The sequence below is a fragment of the Brachyhypopomus gauderio genome, chromosome 17 (assembly GCF_052324685.1).
Source record: "Brachyhypopomus gauderio isolate BG-103 chromosome 17, BGAUD_0.2, whole genome shotgun sequence".
Taxonomy (NCBI): domain Eukaryota; kingdom Metazoa; phylum Chordata; class Actinopteri; order Gymnotiformes; family Hypopomidae; genus Brachyhypopomus; species Brachyhypopomus gauderio.
The window spans coordinates 13,886,045-13,909,261 of NC_135227.1; the positions used below are offsets into that span (position 1 = coordinate 13,886,045).

Below are 23,217 nucleotides of genomic sequence, written 5' to 3' on the forward strand. Positions count from 1 at the left end.
TGACTGGTGGGATATTTGTCCTGTGAGAATCCCAAACCATAGATGATTACATTTCACCAGTATGATTAAATTTGGTATGGTTATTGATTATGCTACAATATAATGCCATGGTACATTAACAGTCTATTGATTAACCATCTTCACATATTTATTCCAGTAGTTGTTTTGTATTTTTTTGTATTTGAAGAGTGAAAAAGGACAAGAGAATAAAACATAAGAGAAAATACATGGAAATAGTTTCTTGACTAAATCACATTACTAGCACTTAACCCTTTGACACTTTAAGTTCATCTGAAATTATATTTACACTTAGTTTCTTGCAAATGTGCATGCTTAAATACACATTCGTACACACCTATACACATGTGCACACACTCGTATGCACATGCATGCACGAGCACACACACACACACTCAACAAAAAATGGCCAATTATTTCCTACAAATTATTTAATTTTCTGCATGGCTTAACTCTGACTTTTCCCTACTGTTTCAGACTTCGAAAGTCCTTTTTTGACCCCTGGTTTCATGTTTCTTAATGAAATTTATATTTGTACTTCAGCAAAAGCTCTGTCGATTAATGAAAATTACCTAGTGACTTGCATCTCATTAAACTATATTAAAGTTGTTAATCTGTTGTTGTTTATATGTTTAATGAATATATTCAATGATATATTGAAATATTATTTTAGTCATTCAAATCGCATAAGTTCTTCCATTATACATGGATCCTGAAAAACAGCAATGTAAAACTACTTTTAGAATTATTGTAAACAGGGCATAAATATATATAAATATATAAACCTTTATCTGCTCAGCCTTTACAGATACCTCTGATCTCAGCTGGAACCAAATTATATATGGGTGAGGGGTTTATTTTTATCCTCTATAGAGAGGGAAAAGACTAAGCATACTAAAGCCTCTTCATTGGGCAATTATATGTTAACTTCTTTAAATTAAGTGTTTAATTATTCAGAGCACCGTGGGCAAGTTGGATGAGAGCTTTAAACATCTTAGAATATTTAGAACAATGATGATGTCTGTGGTGCTTCTCTTCCACTCCAACAATATCCAGGAGGCAGTGAGCACACATGCACTTTTTGGTTGTTTAATTTGTTGCAGAACAGGGTTTCCCAGCACAAATATTACTGTTTTCTAAGTAACACAAAAACCTGAGCTCAGACCGGGACAAATGCTGCACATTCACACCTAAATCCATACCAGATATTCCAAAAGCAGGAACAAAAAAAAATCAGTGGAAGATGCTATGTCATGCCTGCTTCCTTGGTACAAAAATATAATTATGGGTGCATAATAATATAACAATTTAACATATTACCTAATGTTGTGCATTTTGAACTGGCAGCTGAGCTGAGAAGACACTGAGAAGAAGCTGCTCTCTCCACAGCCCTAGACTAAACCTTTCTGTTGGCTTCAGCTTTTTCATTATTTTTCCACAGTCGACAAACGTTTTTTTCATGAAAATGCCACATTACATGCTTATTTAATCTTTACTAGAATAACATAGGAAAGTGTAGTAAAAGCAGAAGAAACGATGTGTGCACAAAGCCACTAGACTTTGACTGGCTAACAGATTGTTCCACTCTATCCCAGAGCGCACATGGTCAGTGGCTCCAATATGCTTTACAGTGCTGACGACAGCATGATGGACAGAGTTGAAGACTCATTTATTATAATCACAAAGCAGTTAATTAGTAAACATTCATGAATGCCCTCATAAACCTACAGTTATTTAAAGGCCAGAAAATCCTCAGACTTCTGTCAGTGTTTACCAGCATTTTATAAAAATCCTGTGCCATGGTCCTTAAGCCGACTCTCAGCAACCTTCTGTTCCTCCTGAGCAGGCAGTGATTAAAAGCAGTGGCGTATAGTTCAGATGCTTGACTGAACCAGAGTGATGTAAAGGAAGAGACTGGACGTGACAGAGGTCTGATGTGTGTGTGTGTGTGTGTGTGTGTGTGTGTGTGTGTGTGTGTGTGTGTGTGTGTGTGTCTGTGTGTCTGTGTGTCTGTGTGTCTGTGTGTGGGGGGGGGGGGGGGGGGGTTGGGGGGTTGTAAGTCTCTAGTAAGACTGAAGCACTGTAGCATTTTTTTTTCTGGATTGCTTCTACAGTAATTGTAGTTTTCTGACTAGTTGTTTAGTTATTTTTGCATAGTTACATTTAATTATTCTGGCATGTTGATGTTGGATTTGCAAATATTTGATATATGTGTGAAAGCTAGAATTTGTGATCCAGATATAAAAGGTATTTGAAAAGAATGAACAAATATTTAGTCATTAGCCTTTCAGCTGCATTTTTGAGTTCTTTTTCCACTTCTTGAAGTTATGCGAATCCATTTATCTTTAACCAAGTGAAAGCTCAGGAAATCTTTGTGGGCTAAAACACCTGACGCTGTAAAATGTTCTAACCAATGTTACACAGTAATGTTCACAGACCAGAAAGAGAGAGGAGGTATGAATTATTAACAGTCTTCTGCACTCTTCATGCAAATCTGGAAACATTTTTCTTCTTGTATGGAGCTTGATTCTAATCACCTCCAGGGACTCCAACTCATGTGTCTTTTCTCAAGAGAACAAATTGAATGCTTTGTGAAGTCGGAATTGGAGTAAAGAACTACACATACTGGTATCTGTGGTACGCTGCAGTCTTCCCTCATGAATAAATTGAAGCCCCATTGTGCTATGGGGGCACTGGAAACCGATACATGTTCACCTGAGCCTTTACCTGAGGATAACTCATAGATAGGAGAGCAACACCACCACCTTCCCTAGAACAATGGCTCTAATGCAGTAGAATTATGGCAAGACAACCACCTAGGACAACCATATCCAGCTGGTGGATGGTGTAACTGAACAGGGATGCAAGAATCATATAGGCCTAAGGACCGAAGGAGGAAAACCCAAAGTGGGAAGGAAGTTGACTCGATGTGCTGCTTTCTTGTTTCAGGCATTCTCTTTCAGAAGGGAATCTTTCATACTCTGACAGGATCAAAATTGAATAGTGGTCTGGACCTTTAAACCAGCATGAAGCAGGATCCTGAGTCCATGGGCAGGTCTGATCACGAGTCAGAGCAGGATCTCCTGCTGTGACTCTCACAGTGAGTGAAACTCTAGCTTGTTCCCAAGCAGCAGGGGATTCTCTGGGCCTACGCCCTGTGCCTGAGCCAGGGGAGAAAAAGCAGATGAAAATGAAGAGAACCACAAAGGGAGACAGGAAAACCCAACCAGAGAGAGTGGAAGAACCCCAGCACTGAGACAACTGCCTGGATTAAGTGCCCTTTTATTGAGGACAGAGATAGACCTTGAATTTGTTTGTGTGGAGGCGTTCACAAAGAATGCAGCATATCGGGAGTCACCGAAGAACCAACAAAGACCAACAGTAAGGTAAGACTGCATGGACTGCAGATGGCTATCCTTACACTACTAAATATGAGTGCTACGAATTAGATGATTATCCTGAGAATCTAGCTGCAGTCAGCTGCAACTGTCTGCACTGTCATAAGCCATACATACATCAGACAGTTTGTCACATAAAGTAGAGAAAGAGCCTAAACAGGAAGAATCACAGAGGTGTGTGTGTGTGTGTGTGTGTGTGTGTGTGTGTGTGTGTGTGTGTGTGTGTGTGTGTGTGTGTGTGTATCCATTATTCACAATGTTCTCAACATGTTACGTAAACAGCATTCCCCCTCAAGCCCACTGAGGGATTTTCGGGCTGTGGGAGTGGAGCGTCTCGCTGGCTGGTGGAGCGCTTCTCTGTGTGTTCCATTTCCTGGCTCCCTACGGCGGTGTGTAGCTGCCACACTCCCTCTGGGGAAAATATCCCCTCTTGGCTACATCTCCAGTAGCGTAGCTGGCACGATTATAGCAAACAACCGTCAGTTCTTCTCACTGGGTAGATAAGCCAAACCCTGTTAGCATATGGTGGAACACTGCTGCAAGGATGACCCGTGATGACATGAGTTACTTTTAATTGAACGGAACCCATGTTTACAGTACAGCTGTGTATTTCCATGGTCTAGCTGTTGCTAACGAGACCCTTCATAAACATCAATAATCAATCATTTGCTGGCCCCATCAGCGGTAAATTGTGCATATAATGCATTGTTCTTTTTTGTTTTTACTGGAGGCACAACAAGAAGAACTCTGAGGTGTGAGATGGAGAGAATGATCATTAAAGAAATTGCTGCCATTGTCATAAAAGCTATGGCATCACCATCTGTTCACACTGGGTCCCCCACAAAAGACGTCATATCATTCATATTAGGTTTTCATTCATACAAAGAAAGGTATTGCCCCATATCCTGCCCTAGGATGGAGAACCAGAACTACAAGGTTTAGAACTGTGAGACAATTACAGCAGTAATACATTATTATAGTGATAAGGATCTAAATTGCTCATTAACTGAATGGTTAAACAATTAGCTGCAGACAGTGAAACACATTCTTCTTTGGTGTGGTTATAATCCAAGATATATTTTTGAGTACTAGATTGATGCTAATCCTAGAGGACCAACCCGAACTGCCTGCAGTACAGTGAACACAGGAGCAATTCAGCACACAGGTGGGTTTCTTCTTGTACGGTACACTCAAGCTTTGGTTAAGGTCAGTGAACAAGGATCCAGATCACAGAGTGGATAGAAAAGAGTGAAAGGACGAGTGGAAGTTGAAGGTTAGCATGAAGGGATTACTTAGGGGACTTCAGATGTTCTTTATTTTGTAAACTTCATAGCTTCAGAATACTGTTGGCAGAATATGTCAGCCACACAGAATATTGCAGCCATATTCTTTCTGCATGTTAGCTTATAAAAAGACTTGTATGCTGATGTGCTGTTGTCAAACATTTATAAATCTATGAAATCATTAGCAGTCCAGCTCTTGTCATTGCTCACTTTTGTCTGTTCAGAACCTGATTATCCCATCTGTGCTTCCTACTTGCTACTTGCATTGTCATCCAAATCAAACCCTGTCATTCCCACGTGCTTTAGCACAAAAACCCCTACACTTTTAACGTGTCATCTACCCACAGTCCCCTCGATGCTCACCTTCCTGTCGTAGGTGCCTAAACATGTGCTTGTTTGCAGACCCGTCTCACCTAACTACAGTGGGGAAAATAAGTATTTAGTCAGTCACCAATTGTGCAAGTTCTCCCACTTAAAAAGATGAGAGAGGCCTGTAATTGACATCATAGGTAGACCTCAACTATGAGAGACAAAATGTGAAAAAAAATTGAGAAAATAAATTTCTTTATTCTTTAATACTTATTTTCCACCATTATTTGCAAATAAATTCTTTAAAAGTCAGACAAAATGATTTTCTCAAAAATTTTTTCACATTTTGTCTCTCATAGTTGAGGTCTACCTATGATGTCAATTACCGGCCTCTCTCATCTTTTTAAGTGGGAGAACTTGCACAATACTTATTTTCCCCACTGTAGCTGTGGCGGTCCTGCGGCTTTGGCCTACCTCTGAATGACAGCTCTCGCCAGTCCGGGACTTGCACAGACCACATGCTATTCTCCACTGAAACAGCTAGGAACAAAATACTATGACTAGAACAGAGGAATAGAGACTGGAATATAACAAAGTATGTATGATAATGCTTTCTTTGTCTTTACATGACTGATGCATAAATTACACAAATGCATGAATTAATAACATAGTTATTTAATTACCTCTTATGAAACTAATGACAATTTCAGGATCAGGACAGTCTGGAAACATGAAGAAAGTCCTGTTTTAGTGGTGATAGGGAAAACATTTACATTTTCATTTACATTTTAACCATTTAGCAGATGCCCTTATTCAGAAGAACTTAAAAGGGAACTCTATCATCTACTCATAGAACGCATCCTAGTCAGAACAGTATTGGTAGGTTAGAGTCAAAGATACCACTGAACTAGAATGCTAAATCCAGCAATCAATGCTGATACATAGAAGAAAAGCAAAGAGAGCATAACTTCAATATCAAACGACATGTGCAAAACAAATGCTAGAAGTATTCAGTGAGTCAGCACAATCACAACATTTACATTGGTGTGGGGCTAGTGGTCAAAGTAGCAGCAGATCATAAACTGCCTTACATTCCTTTGACTAGTCCGTGGGTGGCTGATAATGGATGGGCAGCAATACCTTTGCGGTCTCGAGGTGCCATGCCTCTTTTCCATATGAATGGGAAGGTCAGGCCAAGAGCGGACTCTGTTCAGCCTCCTCTGATGACAACAATCAGGCAGCACGGAGGAGCAGACCTAATACTGTCACATTATACTTGGGAGAAAGGGCGAGGGAGAGAAAGGAAGAGAGAGAGAGGGAGAGATCTGCTGTATGCCTGAGTGCAGATAAAGCATAACCAGCAGAAAACAAAGGCAATGAATGCATAATTTTCTATTTAAGTGGAATTGTTTATGGTTCCCCCCTGCTCCCCCATTCCTCTCCCACTGGGCATTTCGGTGCTTCAGAATGCTAGTAGAAATTACGCTTTCAAGTAGAAATGATAAGTTGTTTCATTGTGGATTGGGCGGGGGAGGGAATTAATGTATTTGCATTGAGTACTGGCCTCGACTTTGCATGGTTGGCCCCAATGCGAATAAAGTGTCATTAAAGGGACACATATTTAAAAGGCGGTTCGCTGTGTATGGATTTAATGCCAGGTTAAACTGCTAGGCATAGGAGTGAAGGACCAGTCTTTTTGGTGCAATGCACTGCCAAAATGAATGTTTAAGGGGATTTAGGAAAATATTTTTTTTATATTGATTAGCAGTTATTGTGTAACATTTTAAAATCAAGTTTATATTGATTTAGGGCAGCCAAAGCTTAATGACAATATGACACTATGTTATTTGATTAGATTACATGGATGTATAATAATTAAACTGGTGTTATACTAATACACTCCAAAGGGATGCATTCTGAGCATACGTTATAGTACGATTTTTAACTGAAGAGCGAAGTGTAGAATAAAGTTTGGTCTACCTTGATAAGATTTCAGCTAAATTCACACAAATTACCCAAAACTAATATATATAAATATATAAATAAATAATGCCATTTTGCTCATATTCTGTACATCCAAAGTTAGCTATGTCATAGTTGCATGTCCTTTGTCATTGTTCTGTTGAAGCTTCCCGACAGAACGGTTTACTTCATCAACTAGCAAATGCCATTCAACTGAATAATTTAGAATTGGCAGATGAACACGCTGCACTAGCTCATGAGAGATCTCATTTCAGACCTTCTTGTCTGGATCACACGGAGAACTTCAGTTCTGTTGGTGGGACATAGGCTCTCTTGCGATGAATTACAGTAGCATCGATGGGAGTATTCTTGTCATGGAACAGTGCAATGTTTTCATAAACTTCAGTTCATGGATAGTTCACGGAAAACTGGCGTGTTAAAGACAGCATGGTGAGTAATGATGACTCTCCAAAACACTGTTTATGTGCTGAAACGCAGCAGATTGAGCAAAGTTCCTGTATGTAATCAAAACTGATTTGAACCCTCCCTGTTTTACATTTGACTTGTTAATTCTTCGAATAATGCTTTTATATTGTTTATTCATCGACAGATGGAAAGGTAATAGAGATTTATTCAAACTTAATGGGACTCAGAAGTTGGAGATTAGTCAGCCAGTCCTCACCAAACATCAGGGAGGTAAGACAGAGGCAGAAAAGTTTTTAGACAGCCTGTCACATAATTTAAACCTAGCTTTATTTATATATTTTTCCTATGGATTGTGTGAAGCATCAACACCATATGGTCTGGAATGAAGTAAACAGAGGTAGCAGTGTTTATGGCATATATTAAAATGTGGAACAAAAAATAGGCTTCATTTACCAGCATTATTAATGAGTGACTTTTCTAAATTGGCTGATTGAGTTCATTTTTTAATAAGCCTTCTCAATCTGAAGGTCAAGAGCCAAAACATTGTCACCTTTACAAAAAGAAATGATTAATTAACTTTGTGAAATGAGCCACTGTCTGCCAGACAGGCAATGCAAGGTTGGTCTGTCATTGTGTTAGACTTTGACATAGTAAGCTTGCCTTTTAGAATATTGCAAGTTTGTTTCACAAACAGCCCCTATCCAGTTTGCCATTTCCTGCAAATCAGTGACTATGTTGAGAAAACAAAATTATGAAACAGTGTGTAAATTAACAGTGCGTTGAAGATAATGGTTAGATGTCCTTGGAACATCACAGCTGACTTTCCTTTGTAAAATACCCTTTCTTTGAGAACGTATTGTGCATAACATCTGTTATTCTGAATGTTCAATCTTGTGTATTTCCTGCTGACTGCTGATAGTCAGTTTTTGAATGGAATCATTTACATCTGGTTTCCTCGAAATGAAATAAGCCTAGTATTGGACTAAATAGCAATGTCAGTGGTGCTTCACATTTAAAACATTAAAAATGTAATATTTTAAGCCAAGTTTTAGGACTAATGTTGGGAAACCATCCAGTAAGGTTTACTATTTACTGCCTGTTTTTGTAGCCTGATTGAGTTGGTCTTACATTTGAATTAATGTGAGTTAATGAGTTAATGTTTACAGATGGTCTTCGGTGCAGTTAAACAATGATTTTAGAATGGGTAGAGCATTTGGATACATACACTGAAGGTCTTTTGTATAACACTTTTGTATACCATAGTATTGACCTGTAGATTTCATAATAAATGTATGTGCATGTTTAGACTGCCTCTGGCTGTTAGGTCCTATAAGAGTTATATTCAAAACATGGCACTAAAAATAAATGTCTCTAATGCATTTGGAGCACTTTTAGAGATGGTCAGCAGCCTCTGGTCTCTGGTGGAAATGATTTTGCTGTTGTCTGTTTTTGTGGTTTTCGTAACTTACATTTTTTGTTTTCTTATTCAGTACTTTCAGTTGTATATATGCTGGTATGATACTGCTTATGACGTATTTCACAGTGGAGAAGACGGGATGTGTGTGTAGGCTGATGCCTCTGGTCCACTTAATCTCTCTCTCTCCTGACAGGCTGTGAATAAGGAGACCAACCCGCTTCTGTGTAGGAACGCTGTCCCACCATGGCAGGGTGTTAGGAGCCCAGGGCAGGAGCAAGGGCAAAGCTGCGGGCAACGGGGCAGAGTCTCACCTTCTCTCTCCAGCCTGACCTGTCTCCACGGTCCTCAGAAAACTGAGGCTGCCTCACCTCTCAACACCCCCTCCCTCAGTCGGACGCTCAGCAACCCCGAGACGCACCTTTGCTGCTCTGCTGGCCCGTCATCTGGCTTCACTTCCATTACCATCACTGCCCGGAGGGTCTCACTCAGCATTCCCAGCCTTGTGAGCCCAGAAACGAGGGCTCGGGACCAGCGTGACAAGCTCTCGGTGTCCTCCACAATGAGTCCATGTGACAATACAGCCCAACAGTCAAGTGTGTCGTGGGGAAACCCCACAATCCCTCTCAAGCGCCAAGCTACCATGGTGAAGGTGACTGAGTACAGAGAGAGATATTACCCAGGCGAGAGGTTTGCTTCCAGCCTGGCCCTTCCAGCCCGTAGGAGCAGCCACACCAAGGGCAAGACAGCCAGCCAGGCACTGGCTGGATCAAGTGAGGAACCTGCTTCGGGCAGTTGTTCTCCCTCAGCCTCAGCACACCTCATCTTCCGCTCCTGTGTCCACCTGGACCTCCTCCCAGGTTCTTCCAGCTCCATGCTTTACCTGGATAAATCCCTATCCGTTCCGCTCTCTGGGCTTCAGGATGGAGGACGGGCTTTGCACAGATCCACACTGACTCTTTACCTCAGAGAAGCGCTTAGGCCTCGTGGCCCCGAGAGGCTCGAAGTGAGGCCTCTGTCTGGGGCCCACGGGCACATCATAACGCGAGGCGGTCGCCTTGAGGGTGTGGCCGCTCCCTACTCTGCGGGGGGCGGCAGCGGCTCAGAGTCGTCACCACGGCAGGTCACTTTATCCCCATTGCCATTCAGAGCGAGGCGCCGCTCATCGCCGCTAGTGTTCAGGCTGAATGGAAAGGCTAATGATGTCTCGCAGCCTCGAACGGGGAGCGTTGAAGGCCCAGGTAGGAATCTCACCTGCCTCCATTTCAGCGCCCATGCAAATGGGTTTATCAGACACTCTCTCTCTCTCTCTCTTTCTGTCTCTCTCTCTCATTTTCTCTGTACTCCATTTCCATACTATGCTGGTGATAATGAGGCATTGGCCAGTCTGAACACGCCGCTTCATATCTTTGCCAGTGTAGTTCCACTTTAAATCCTGCCTGGTCACCTTGTGGTTTGCACCTCATGCATTTTTAATGGAATGGCCTCCCTTTTTAGATGCGTGTGTGTGTTTGTGAGTACGTGTGTGAGTTTGTGTGTGTGAAAATGATTACCCATAAATGTGGTTGTGTTGTGAAAAGGTCTTTTTCAAGAAGAACACATGCCTTCTTTTCTGCCATTTCTTCTAGATGTCATCCTGAAACATTTATTTTATGTCTTGGGGATTTGCTATAGTGGTAATGAGTGCTTCAGTAAAGCAGTCATTACTGCACTATAGGTTCCTGAGAGCAGGAATCAATCCAGGCTAGATTCCTACAGAATAGATTGCTCCTAAAGAGAAGACCCTAGGGAACACGCACAGGACAGTGGCAATAAGACGGTTAGCCCGGCAATGATGGTCGGAAAAGGATATCAATGTGTGGTGGTACACCATGAGTTGTCATGAAATAACCTATCATGGGAAGAAGACTAGGCTGGAGTTACTGACCTGTTGGTGTAACTCATGCATAACCTGGAGTTCTGAAGCACTTGGAATGATGTTTTATTGCTGAATGAACACTGCCTTCAGCTAAAGTATCCACAGGAGAACTAGACAGACCGTTTGAGTGATAAGAAAATAGGGGACACTTTGTTCTGATAGCTTGAGAAGGGAAGAGCAAGAGAGATGAGAAACTGAGATGAGAGAATTTAGGAGAGGGAAGGAAAACAATAAAATGCTGGGTGGTTTTTTTCTGCATAATGACCTTCTTATATCTAGCATAATATGTGATCAGCCCACTCTAATGCTCCAACCAGGGCAGGGTTTTTTCTCCATTATCCTGGCACCCAGCCACACTCTCCTACTAAACAAATTTCCCCCTGACAAGACTGGAATAATTGTCCCCTCTGCAGCACATTGATCTTTTGCATTTGGACTGCGGGGCATGTGATAGTGGGAATGCATGAGTGTGTTCTGAAGGGCTAACCCCAGCCATTACTGCAGGGCGGCCACACAGAAGGACACTTACCACACTTATCCTCTACTTCTATGTTATTCCTATACTTCCAGACTCTGTGTTGCTGTGACTGCAACCCCTTTTCACTCATTCTCACTCCCCCCCCCCCCCCCCCCCCCCTCTGTGCAACACCCCTCCATACGCACGTTCACACACCCTCCCTGTCTATCTCAGACTCTGTTCAGTAACTTCTTTTGGCGACTCGTTCAGTAGAGTGCTTTAACCTCAGCTTTCTGTCTTTCCTTTCAGAGTTTGTTATAAATAAAAGCTTGGTCTCCCCAGCGGTTATCAGGAATAGCTCTGCTGTGGACAGTGTGAGATGTCATAGCCAGAAGCAGAAGACACAAAACTACTCGCACTCTCAACATGCAGCATTATATCCTTCCAGCAGGATGTTAGGTATTGCTCCCTTTTATATATATATATATATATATATATATATATATATATATATATATATATATATATATATATATGTGTGTGTGTGTGTGTGTGTGTGTGTGTGTGTGTGTGTGTGTGTGTGTGTGTGTGTGTGTGTATTTTCACTGAACTTATTTCTCGATAGTGAACTCTGGAGTGAGTGTGAGAACCTCCACCAATGGCAGAGGGCCATGTTCCTCTGCTGAACCTGCAGTGAGAGGACATGTTTGTCCTGTCTCTCCCCATGTAGTGCTCAACTACACCATCGAGCCCAATGGCACCAACCAGCCTCAGGCCCTGAGCCTTAAAGTATGCAGTAACATTCATTCGCCATGCTAATGATTATGGCCTGCAGAGTAATTTCTTTCATCACTGATCCACTGTATTTATAACGTTACAATATGGTGACATTTGTACTTTGCTTGACAATTACCAACCAGCAGACTGTAACAACTCTTGCAATACAATCAACGCCCCAAAACAAGACAGCTTAATTACATTTGTTCATTTTAAGTGCTGCACTTATTGTTTGTACAGCTCAAACCAAGAAACATGCATATTCATGTGTGGGAGTGTACAGGAGGCACTGGAGCACTTCCGGCCTGACTTCATCTCCCGCTCTCAAAGACGAGTACGCCAGCTGGAAGAACGGGCCAGACGGAGGCAGCGCTCCCAGACTGCAGCCATGGCCGTGGAGTCGGAGGGCTCCAATAAGAGACAGAACTGCACCAAGCCACACCCTCTTAGTGGTAAGGCACTGGCTGCAGACAGAAAATCTCCTCAATCCTGCCAGCGGGCTTTGGGTGCGATGCTGAATACAAGATTATTACTGGGACAAAGTGTCGCCGTTTAATTAAAGTACATATTATGAAGTTCAGGTGTTCAGTTATGTGGTTGCCATCATGCAGTTATAACACGGTGCTTGTTAACAAATTACTTTTGAATCCATATAGAAGGGCATTTTTGCATGGTAATCACGTGGCGTTTGTTTGAAGCACTAATGGTTGCTATGGTAGCCATATTCTAGCGGACTGCTACCAGCAACGCAGTGCTGCAGTCGCACAGATGTTGCATTGGATCTGTGTTCTGCAGAACAGCTTATGTCAGGGACTGTCAACCAAGACCAATTACTAACTAATTGCCAAGCCAATAATAGAATTCTCATATATAGATATAGCCAAGTTGATCTGTAATAGGTGAGAGCTTTTGATGGGTTTAAATATATTTATCTACATTTCAAACAGTTGCACAGGCTTTAGTCCAAATACATTTATCAAGACAACCCCATTACAATAATATAGTTATATTGTTAAATATATGGAAAATGTTGCTGAATATAGGAAAAAATGTGTTTTCTGAGTGATCATAGGACATGTAAAATATTTTTTAAATGTTAAGAAAACAAAATGGAATTTTATTTATAGATACCATGCATTAATTTTATATACATTACATTTTATATACATTATACATTACAAATTTTGTATCCAAGCTTGTTGTTGTTTAATGATACTTTTAATCATAACATTGCTAAATTGCTAAATGCAATTGTGCTTTAGTGTTGGAGTCAGCTGTTTTAATGTAAATTCGTTTCACAGTTACATTATTGTGCCACTAAAAAATAGTGACCAAATCAGCTGACTCATTCCCCCTGCTGGCCTAATATGATATTACACGCCTGAAAACAGAAAAAAAAACGACAGCTTTATAAAATAAACTGTAGCTAATTGATCTAAGATTAGTAAGGACCTTTCACACTTAGTTTTCATTTTCTACAAACCCTCTTAGTCCAAAAAGATGATTTTTTTTGTGAGTGTAAAAGCCCTGTGCTAATGAATACCATTCAAAAACACTGGAAAATCATGAAGTTAATGGGAACATGTGACACAATTTACTTTATAATGACTTGCATGCACCCTCTTTGTCTTGACTCTAGATAACCTTTTTAAGCCAAAGGACAGGTTGATCTCAGGCAAAGAGATGCAGCTAAGGTCAAAACGGTTAGTCCGTCAAGTACACGCATGCACACACATGAATGTAAGACATTACATAACCCACACCTGATATAAATTTTTTTATCCCACTCCTGAAAAACAACATGTTTACTACAAATCAATCTCCAAAACCCTGGTGCCAAATGTTTGAAAAGGAAAACTGATCTGTTTTTTTTTTCTTTTCACTTTAATATGCGTTAAATCATAAGTTGATACTGGAATATAAATACAAGTGTTTTACAGAGTACACATGTAGAGTATGTTCACACACATCAGAGAAATGTTGCAGGACTTCTGAATTGTTATAAAGGTGGCACAGTGAGAAATTGAATAATGGTGTTTAATTTCAGTCAGTTTTTCTTGGTTTGCTATGAGCTTGTTTTGGTTGATATGTTGGACAGAAGAACCTTAGTTTATAGAACTATAGATTGACTGAGAAAATCTGTATAAGTATAAAATCTGGATAAGGAGGGACTTATCTACTGAATCTAATCTACTGAATTGTTAAGTATGAACATAAGAAGTTATACATGTTACTTAGAGGAAAAGCTTTTTAGTGTGTGTTGTTTTCTGAGTTCAGACTTTGAATCTTTGATGCAATTTTAGTACAACACTTTTCTAAAGAACATTGTCTTAAAACTGCTTAGAGGCATGTTGCATGATAAATTTTACAATAAGGGCGAAGAATTTAGTTTAAGTGGTCTACACAGAAAGCCGATGAGAATCACGGCCACATGGGTCCACTGAGAATCATGTGCATTATGTGAGTATCAGCCTGTCAGCAATGAGGGATGACTGCAAGGCTGTGGTCTTGTTCTCTAAGCTCTTCTTCTTCATTAGCAGCATTTACAACAAACTCCCTGAGGTGACCAAGAAGAAAGAGGAAGAGAGAAGGCGGCTGGTGCAGCAGACCAACAGGCTGAGAGCTGAAGTCTTTAAGAAGGTAGAGTCCTTGATTAATCACCACATAGCAGCTTGCATATATATATATATATATATATATATATATATATATATATATATATATATATATATATATATATATATATGTACAACATTATATATATATATATATATATGTGTACAACATTATATATATATATATATATATATATATATATATATATATATATATATATATATATATATATATATATATATATATATATATATATATATATAAATCTCTCTATAATTACAATGGGACACGGTACAATATATACTGCAATTTATCATATTGATTAGTGGCATCTTGGTGGCATTGCCTATGTATATGTAGGAACTGACGGTAATGTATACTAAGGCTATCTTGACCATGCTGTAAAATAATTAAGATTTTCTCTCTTGTTTAAATAAAAGGTCATATATATATATTTTTTAGAATAATTTTCTTTACGTAAGATACGATCAAACTTAGTGCATTTACAAAAATCTGATTGTACTGGAGCAATATAGAAAGAGTGATCAAGAGTATTTCAGGATATTCCACAATGTTTCAAATTCCTTACAATAACTAATTCTATTAAATATGATGCAATATAAGGTAACACTTGCGCACTTTATTCTAGCTTTAGTGAAGGGACAGATTGCCATAAACTGGACTTGGCCACGTTTTGCAGCCTCGAGCGTGGGAGCAGTTGTAGGATCTATAAAACTTTTCTGTGGTGTAAGCTTGAATGAGCTTAGCAAAAGGCACAGCTGTTGGTTCTGCAGCAGAGTCTAATGAGGACACAAGCAAGGGGAAGACACAGAGCTAAATTTACAGAGAAATGTAACAAAGAAAAAGACATTACAAAGTGAGATGGGGGGACAATTTAAAGTCATCTTGTCTTTGCATACCTAAATATATCTGCCATGAATTAATTCATTTATTCTAATACCTTAAACTCTTTCAGAGCTTCAACAGCTCTAGGTAGGTTTCAGTTGGAATTAGGAGTTAGTTTCGCTAAAAAGGAATCGAGAGATTTAGAAGTGTTATGGTACTGCATTAGTTATGCAAGTGCTACAGCTTCCCCTGAGACATGGCCAACAAGCTCTCACTCCTAGAACAACCGCGCCTGGGCCTTTGTTCTTCTGAGGAGGGCCGCCAGCACTCTCAGCCTGTGAGATACGAGTCGCAGATATGAAGAGGGAGCTTATGTGAAAACCTTGCCCCAGGTGCAGATGGCAGGTGTTGACTGGTGTCATAGTGTGATGATCACACCTGAATGAGCTCATACCTCTCTTTAGGTGTTCGGAAATGTCACAGACTTTGATATTGTTGTATCTTGATCATAATTTCTAAAGAGTAAAAAAAAAAATCCTTGTTTAAATTGTATTGTCATTCATATGAGAATATTTATTCAGGCTACGTTTGCCCTTTCTGGAGCAAAAAAATATATGAAGACAGAAAATAATTCCAAAAGTTTCTTACCTCCAGCAGAGGTCACTGTTGCTCTCTCCATGAGTCTCCCCTATTTAACAGATTTTGATGTTCAGTTTAATTCCACCTCACAGAGTGATTTATTCATATATTCCCTTTGTTCTTGTTGAAGATTGACAGACTTTAGGGGCTTCGCTGGTGTGGAGTGTGTTGATGTTGCTCTCTTTGTTCTCTGTGTTGACTGTACTGAATGTCAGAACAGGACGTTAACCTGCCATCATCTGTTATATTTACTGACAGGCTGCTCCTTGGACACCTAAAAAGCAAGGTCCTTGTGTAAAAGGGAGCTTCTTTCTCTTCAGCTTGTTGTTTTAATGGGTGTCAGGTCCTCCGAGGGCCAAGCTCTCATGTAGAGTCAGACTCACTATCAGGGCTGTACTTCTGTATGACAGTGATGAATGCTAGAATGCTTGATCACTCAGGTGAGAGAGAGGGAGAGAGAGAGAGAGAGAGAGAGAGAGAGAGAGAGAGAGAGAGAGAGAGAGAGAGAGAGTCTGTGATTCTTTACATGAACAGGGAAAATGAGGACTGGGAGAGATCTTGGGTGTGTTAGATGTTTCAAGGTGGCAGTGCTGACTAGGATTATCTTTTCTATCAGCTTAGAACATGCTCCATCCTAACGCCTGACATCCTCCATCCATATTGACCTTTAAGATGATCAGCTCTGGTGCTCATATCCACACTGCTCCTTTAATGCTGTGAATGTGCTTTTTTGAGCTTTCTAAAGCAGATTCCAATGGACAGGATATTGACAGCTGGTTGGTAACAACCCCAATGAAATCCAACCTGATGTGCCACCTTTTCAGTTAACAGATAGGAATCATGATGGAGACACCTTCTCCTGGCTATTATTAGATAAACCTTGACTTCCTGCTGATAGTGTCATCTGTGTGTGGTGCACGTCTAAGCCGCAATCGGCTCTCACATTTTGGACACAACTTAGATTTGTTTCATTGAATGCCTAAGTGCACTTGACATTTCAGAAGAGAGAACAGACTTCTAAGTGTTTGTGTTTAGATGGAGATATCTGAGTGCTATGCACATGATGTACACTAACACACTGTACACTTTGTTGCTGTTGTTTACATCACGTAAACTTTCTTTTTTTTATGTAACTGCACTTTTGGATTATACAAAATGAAACTCCATGGCTGTCATTCAGGCATTATTCAGCACCACTGCATGATGGTGGGCACTGAAAGTGAGTCACTCTCTCCACTAAATACAAGGACTGTTAAACAAGGGGACCCAAATCTGAAGAACAGGGGTGCCCAAGTCTGTAAAACACTGAAGGTATTGATGAAAGTATATCAGATATGTTAAATGAGGGTTGGAACTGAACTCTGCAAGGTGGGAGACCACCATGCCTGGACTAGAACAGTCCTGCTGTAAAAGACCCAGACGAGAACTCAGGTAGCTGGATCAGAGAACAGAGACGATGTGCCACTGAGATGATGTGGGACAAAAAGGTTCATCAATCCAAATGTAAATATGTATCCTCTGAAGCACAGAGACCCCTAAGCTGTATTAAAAGTACATCTCTAATTCCTTGGACATTTACTGAAAGCCACAACAGATGTTGACTACAGAAATAGCACTCTCTTCTGATTAACTTGGAATCAAAGCAGTTTCTTCTGTATTCCCTTTTGGGATCAGCAGTTTTATTAAACAGTAACTGGCAGCAGAATCGAAGATAACTGAGAACGGGGAGTTGGGCCAGAAAATAAAATGAACTCCGCATGAGGGGAAGAGAGCTGATAGCTCAGTGTGGTGGGTTCACAGATAGCAGGTTATCACTGTCCTCCAGCAGATATCCTTCAAGGAGAGAAGCAGAGAGAATTATGGGTAAACTCTACTTTACCTTGCCATCGCCAAGAGTAGATGGGAGGTCTGGCCTGGAGATCGGTTGATGCTCATCAGTATAAACTTGCCTTTTTTTTTGTTTCTTCCACAGAAACTTCTGGACCAGGTCTTGCAAAGAAATGGCGACTGAGGAGTGTCTGTGCGCAATATGCTTGTCCTTTGTGCTCCCCTTGCCTCTGGCAAAGCACTTAAGTCTTGCAAGACCCTTGCAGCCGCCCTCAGTACAGGCTTTCCTCATGCATGGCCCAAAATACAAAACACGTTTCTCCGCACTTGGGCCGAAACGCACTCGCCTGTGCCCTTCCGAAGCCTCTCGCCAGGACATCTGCAAACGGAGTGGTGCAAGCGAGACGCTTCACAGGGAAGGACGAGCGCACTGCAAGACATCACTCCATGGCACGCGATGCTTCTACGGCCACCACAGCCCCATGGTGACAGCTGAAAAACTCATGTCAGCCACTCCACAGAATGGACATTGTACAGATTCATGCATTATGAAGTTCTAATAGCGTGCGCTGTCAGTCAAACCTGAAAAATGAGCACACTGTGGTCGAATGTCTAGTGAAGAAAAGAATAGTATATGGTTATTTGCCTACTTCAGTACTCACTTGACATTACTGAGGACATCATCATACATATCAGTCAAGGACTTCAGCCCACCCAAATATGATATAGGCCAACTTTTTTCCCCACCAGAAATAGTAAGAAATGTCCAGTTCCCAGATGTGAAATAATTGTCATTAGAAATCGGTTAACCCAGTGTGCAGCTAGTGAATATATCACTGTATTTTTCTTTTCATGCTAGCATTACCAGAGCAGCAAAAATGCTCTTTAATACCATTACACAAATAACAAATTAATAACTTTTACTCACCTAATACAACAGTATAACTGAATTTATTGTTTATTAATTAATTTATTTTCCATGTTTGGAAGTGCAATGAATACAATAAATAGCCCACTACATCACCATGATACCTGCATGAATATGTGCTATCTGTCTGTATTAATTCTGCTGTATATGGCTGTGGCATTCATTGTGATTCTGGAGCTGTTCCCCGATTCTCTGGTACGTGTATTCCAGTAAATTGAGCTGCAAGGAAAAAGTAAAAGTTATTTGATGCATCGCAGAGCAAGGAAGGACGTATCTTTCTCTGTGCAACTCCGTCTTAGGCCTGGAGGTGTCAGGGTTTTAGTCCGTAACATGGGGTTCTGGGAGTCAGCGCGAGACTCTTACCACAGGGTTCACTGACCAGCAATGGCGGGATGACACCATGACAGAACAAAGATTTTCGACCCTTATCTAGAAATAGTGAGGTCTCCATTTAGCAAGTATTCATTACTGTTATATTGGAGTGGAAGGAAATATTTGGGGAGAACAATAGTAACAAAAGCACAACCGCATGAGTCCTGTACAAGGTTTGAAGTGAGTCATGTTTTAATGGGAAGTTTGTATTGCCCCCTTCCGCAGTTTGCGAAAAAGAAAAAAAAAACGTTTAACAGTATTTTTTCAGGAAAAAAGTATTTTTTATGATTGATTGTAAATTCTGAAATTACATTTTCCTATTTAAATGTTGGGATTTTGAGCATTCTTGTATTCAACAGACCGTTCAGACTGACCCTAAATATCAGTGCTGATCTCATGTCATCTGTTTATAACAATTACAACACTGCTAAAGACGACTACGAGAAAGCTTTTACAATCTTAGTGGGATCTGGGATTAGTTCCGGCTATATTATTTTGTTCACGCGTTTTACGTTACCGTAAGCACGAGCATAATTCTTACAAAGGCGAACCTATTTACACGGGGCTCGTCCCCAGTGCAAACATTATACATGAGGATACGTGTAACGGAATTATTATTAAAAAATCCAAATCCTATTGTGTAATCTACAGCAGCTTTTCTCTAGACTGTGGGACCCGGCGTAACTCTGAAATAGCGCACGTGGGGAACAACTGGGCACACGGTCCTGCAAAGATCTCGCACACTTCAAATAATGATATCAATGGGACCACTACTCTCTGGACGAACCCATCATGTGTAATGTCAGCAGTATTTCACCGCTGATTTCGATACCGCTGCTGGAGGAAACTTTTGGATCTCCGTCGAAGGCTCAACACAACCCGCCCCTCTCGCTGAGGATTTGATAGCAGGAGGTCCCTCGCATCCTGTAACCCTTCGCACTGTGTGTATGTGTGTGTATATTAAGAAGAAGCAACAGTGAGGACAGCTGATCGCTTCATCACCGCCAGCCGGGCAACATGACCAACTACCGGCGCACGGAGAACTTTGTCTTTCTGACCGGGCTTCAAGCGCTGGCGTTACTTACAGTTGGTGTCACTGGTGACAGCTCCAGGGATGAAGCATCTGAGGGTAAGTGTTCTCATTCAGCCGCTTTGCCCTTGACAGCTATCATTCATGTCAGCATTCAGATTAACATGCAGTAGCTTATTTAGAAGTCTACCTGGCAGAAGTGTTTTGGGTTTTGTTTTGTTTTGTTTTAAGTTGCGTTATTTACGAGGATTTGTTTGCTGCCCAACCAGAACGTTTCATTTTAGCCAGTGTGAGTGGAAAAGTTTAACAGCTGGTGGTATATTTCCTGTGTGCTACGTTTCATGCAGCTATATGAAACATATCTAAGGATGAATTCGTGCGTTGTACGTGAGAAAAGGTCGGAACGAGAGAGAAAGAAAGAAGAAAACATTACACAAAATGAGTGATGTCGATAATAAACGTGTGTGGCAATGTTCTATATACATAGATCAATGGGCCGAATAATATAGTCTTATTTTTCTGTATGAATGTAATAAACAAAACACAATTACAGGAAGGAGAATGGAAATAGACTGGGTCAACTAGTGTTTCATTCAATATCAAGAGTGAAGATGAATGTGTGTGTGTGTGTGTGTGTGTGTGTGTGTGTGTGTGTGTGTGTGTGTGTGTGTGTGTGTGTGTGCGTGCGTGTGTACACATCTCAGGGTTGATGTGTTTTATGCTTAGTTTCATTCATCTACTATTTAATAATCCTTGAACCCTTTGATGTGTCTTAATATCAGAATGCAACCTAGTTACTTGCAAATAAATGTTTCTCTCTCTCTCTCTCTCTGTGTGTGTGTGTGTGTGTGTGTGTGTGTGTGTGTGTGTGTGTGTGTGTGCGTACAAGAGTTTGCGTGTGTGTAGGAGTTATGTAGTGATGAATGCACAAGTGAGCATGTTTTGAATGTGTGCTGTAGATGAGATGGAATTATGTAGGGTGACCATTGCTGGGCAGCTTTGATCAGTGTGCGGCTCCACTTGAGAACTCTGACATGAAGGAGCACATACAGTGTGCCAGAGGTTGTTAACTCTGTTGATCTAAGACCAGTGACTGCCCATCCTCTCTAACTCAGTCCCATTCTCATCTCAGAGTTGACAGGCTGGAGATCAGCACACAGGTCCATTTATAAATCAGTGCTGACATTAGTAATATTATTATTGGCTGTGTATTGACCTTAATAGCAAATATGTTCTTAACTGCATAAAATGCCAGTGTGGCAAGATTATTCTTGCTGCCCAAATTTTCACTTTGCAGACTATATCAGTGTTGTTACATGTTCTCTGAATTCCTAACAATTAATCTGACCACTAGGCAAGACTGTCTAGAAATTCAGATTAGAAACAGTGTCAAAGTGTTCATTAGTGACTCATTTAGTGGATTTATCCAGATCTCATAATGATCATTACATAGATTCAAAATGTTAAAATTTTACGTGCAGCTCATTGAAATGACTAGGACATTGTGGTGAATTCAGTGATGTATCGGTCAATTAATGTACAACAGACCAGTTAATTCTGAATTCTGATCTGCCTATGAAAGTTTTATGACCATGTCAGTTCACTGAATTAGTGCAAATTAGTCCGGTGTTTGTCAAAATTGAAAGAACATCTGCTTTGTGCCTGTGTGAGTGTAGAATTATCCATCCATCCATCCATCCATCCATCCATCCATCCATCCATCCATCCATCCATCCATCCATCCATCCATCCATCCATCCATCCATCCATCCATCCATCCATCCATCCATCCATCCATCCATCCATCCATCCATCCATCCATCCATCCATCCATCCATCCATCCATCCATCTCAGTTAATAGTAATTAATCAAGAGACAGAGAAACACATATAGCCACATGTGGTCTAAATTCTTAATACAATGTTCAAAATCCTCCCTGCACTTATGGCTATAATAAAATGCTCAGTCAAGCCTCACACGGCCTCCAGATCTCACCTTATAAGCTGACACTTCCATTGTGGTCTGTGTATACACTGTATAGTACATTTGCTCGTACCTAGTGACTGTTGTTTGAACATGGTGCTTTGTAGTTGACCTGAAAACTGAAATCTCTCACTGAAGAGAGAGATTTTTTTTTTTTGTAGAGAGATTTAGAAAAGGTTTTTCTTACAACTTTAAAGAGCGCAATATCTGCTTGTGTTTGAACTTATACCTTAGATATTATTGTAAGGCATATGAATGCAACATCTGACGTACCAGCAGCCATTTGAAGATAATGGGAATTTATTTAAAACTAGAGCTGGGTGATGTTTTGTTTTTTCTTTCAATTGATCATATCTGTCACAATTAATATGTGTAGAATGAGAATGTCACATGTTTTTACAATTTAACACAATTACCACTGCGCTTTAGCCGATATATCAATAGTTCCAAACAAATACAAACCAACAAGCAAACAAACAATACAGCTTTTGTCCAGTTTGTTGTACCTTGTCATTATCTCCACTGTGGACAAAATGTAATTTTCTGAGCATTGACTTAGTGTGTTGTTGAACACTGGTTTCTTTGGCCAGCTCATCGTGGGGACTTGGTGGACATTGCACAGTAGTGATGACAGAAAGCAACACTGAAAGAAATGACAGATAATGAGTGGAATTGTTTGCTTAAGTTGGACAGGACATTTGCTTGATGTTTGCCACAGACTGTGATTAGTCACACGATCAAATATGCAGATAGTATTGGAGAAATCAATGTAGTCTGATCAGCATTCATTAGTACATTTTTATCCCTGCACTGTAGTTCTGTCCAATACAGCATGTGAGCTGTTTGGTTGAACTGCTTTGTGTGCTAGTACTCTTTTCTTCCTATTGTAGCACTTTGTTTTATTGTTTGTGTATAAATGCAAAGATATGTGTGTGTGTGTGTGTGTGTGTGTGTGTATTCTATTTGTGAAGCATTACTGGCCAGCTCCCCCTATCACCTCCTTTAGCCACTTG

At 40.5% G+C, this 23,217-nt stretch overlaps 2 protein-coding genes across 15 annotated transcripts in view; both read left to right on the forward strand.

Moving 5' to 3' along the window:
* The first annotated feature begins 1,790 nt into the window (after positions 1-1,790).
* LOC143480956 ((E2-independent) E3 ubiquitin-conjugating enzyme FATS) lies at positions 1,791-18,931 on the forward strand. Of its 12 annotated transcripts, none has more exons than XM_076978830.1 (12): positions 2,097-3,404; positions 3,699-4,362; positions 4,509-4,581; positions 7,246-7,420; positions 7,581-7,666; positions 9,007-10,051; positions 11,495-11,644; positions 11,811-11,974; positions 12,246-12,414; positions 13,602-13,665; positions 14,503-14,602; positions 18,036-18,931. In XM_076978830.1, exons 5-12 carry the CDS (start codon positions 7,613-7,615, stop codon positions 18,072-18,074), a joined length of 1,785 nt encoding a protein of 594 aa, XP_076834945.1. In that variant the 5' UTR covers positions 2,097-3,404; positions 3,699-4,362; positions 4,509-4,581; positions 7,246-7,420; positions 7,581-7,612; the 3' UTR covers positions 18,075-18,931. The 12 variants fall into 12 exon arrangements, 11 of the variants coding, with proteins under 11 accessions (XP_076834949.1, XP_076834951.1, XP_076834952.1 ...); XM_076978831.1 differs by having other exon boundaries at positions 3,699-4,306; XM_076978829.1 differs by having other exon boundaries at positions 3,699-3,805; positions 4,147-4,581.
* An 890-nt stretch (positions 18,932-19,821) lies between these two features.
* Positions 19,822-23,217, forward strand: part of adam12b (ADAM metallopeptidase domain 12b) — a 90,453-nt gene continuing 87,057 nt past the window's right edge. For 2 of the 3 annotated variants that reach the window (XM_076978824.1, XM_076978823.1), the window contains exon 1: positions 19,824-20,319. In XM_076978824.1, coding sequence (XP_076834939.1) covers positions 20,208-20,319 — 112 coding nt within the window. In that variant the 5' untranslated portion in view covers positions 19,824-20,207. Of the gene's footprint in view, positions 20,320-23,217 lie in introns of all 3 variants that reach the window. The other variant, XM_076978822.1, reaches the window with a different exon arrangement.

Excerpts from the sequence above, each read along its gene's own strand:
- LOC143480956 (XM_076978834.1), top strand. The coding sequence starts at position 7,613 with ATGGGACTCAGAAGTTGGAGATTAGTCAGCCAGTCCTCACCAAACATC. Across the intron at positions 12,415-13,601 it reads CAAGCCACACCCTCTTAGTG|ATAACCTTTTTAAGCCAAAG; the intron begins GTAAGGCACTGG and ends TCTTGACTCTAG. Across the intron at positions 13,666-14,502 it reads ATGCAGCTAAGGTCAAAACG|CATTTACAACAAACTCCCTG; the intron begins GTTAGTCCGTCA and ends CTTCATTAGCAG.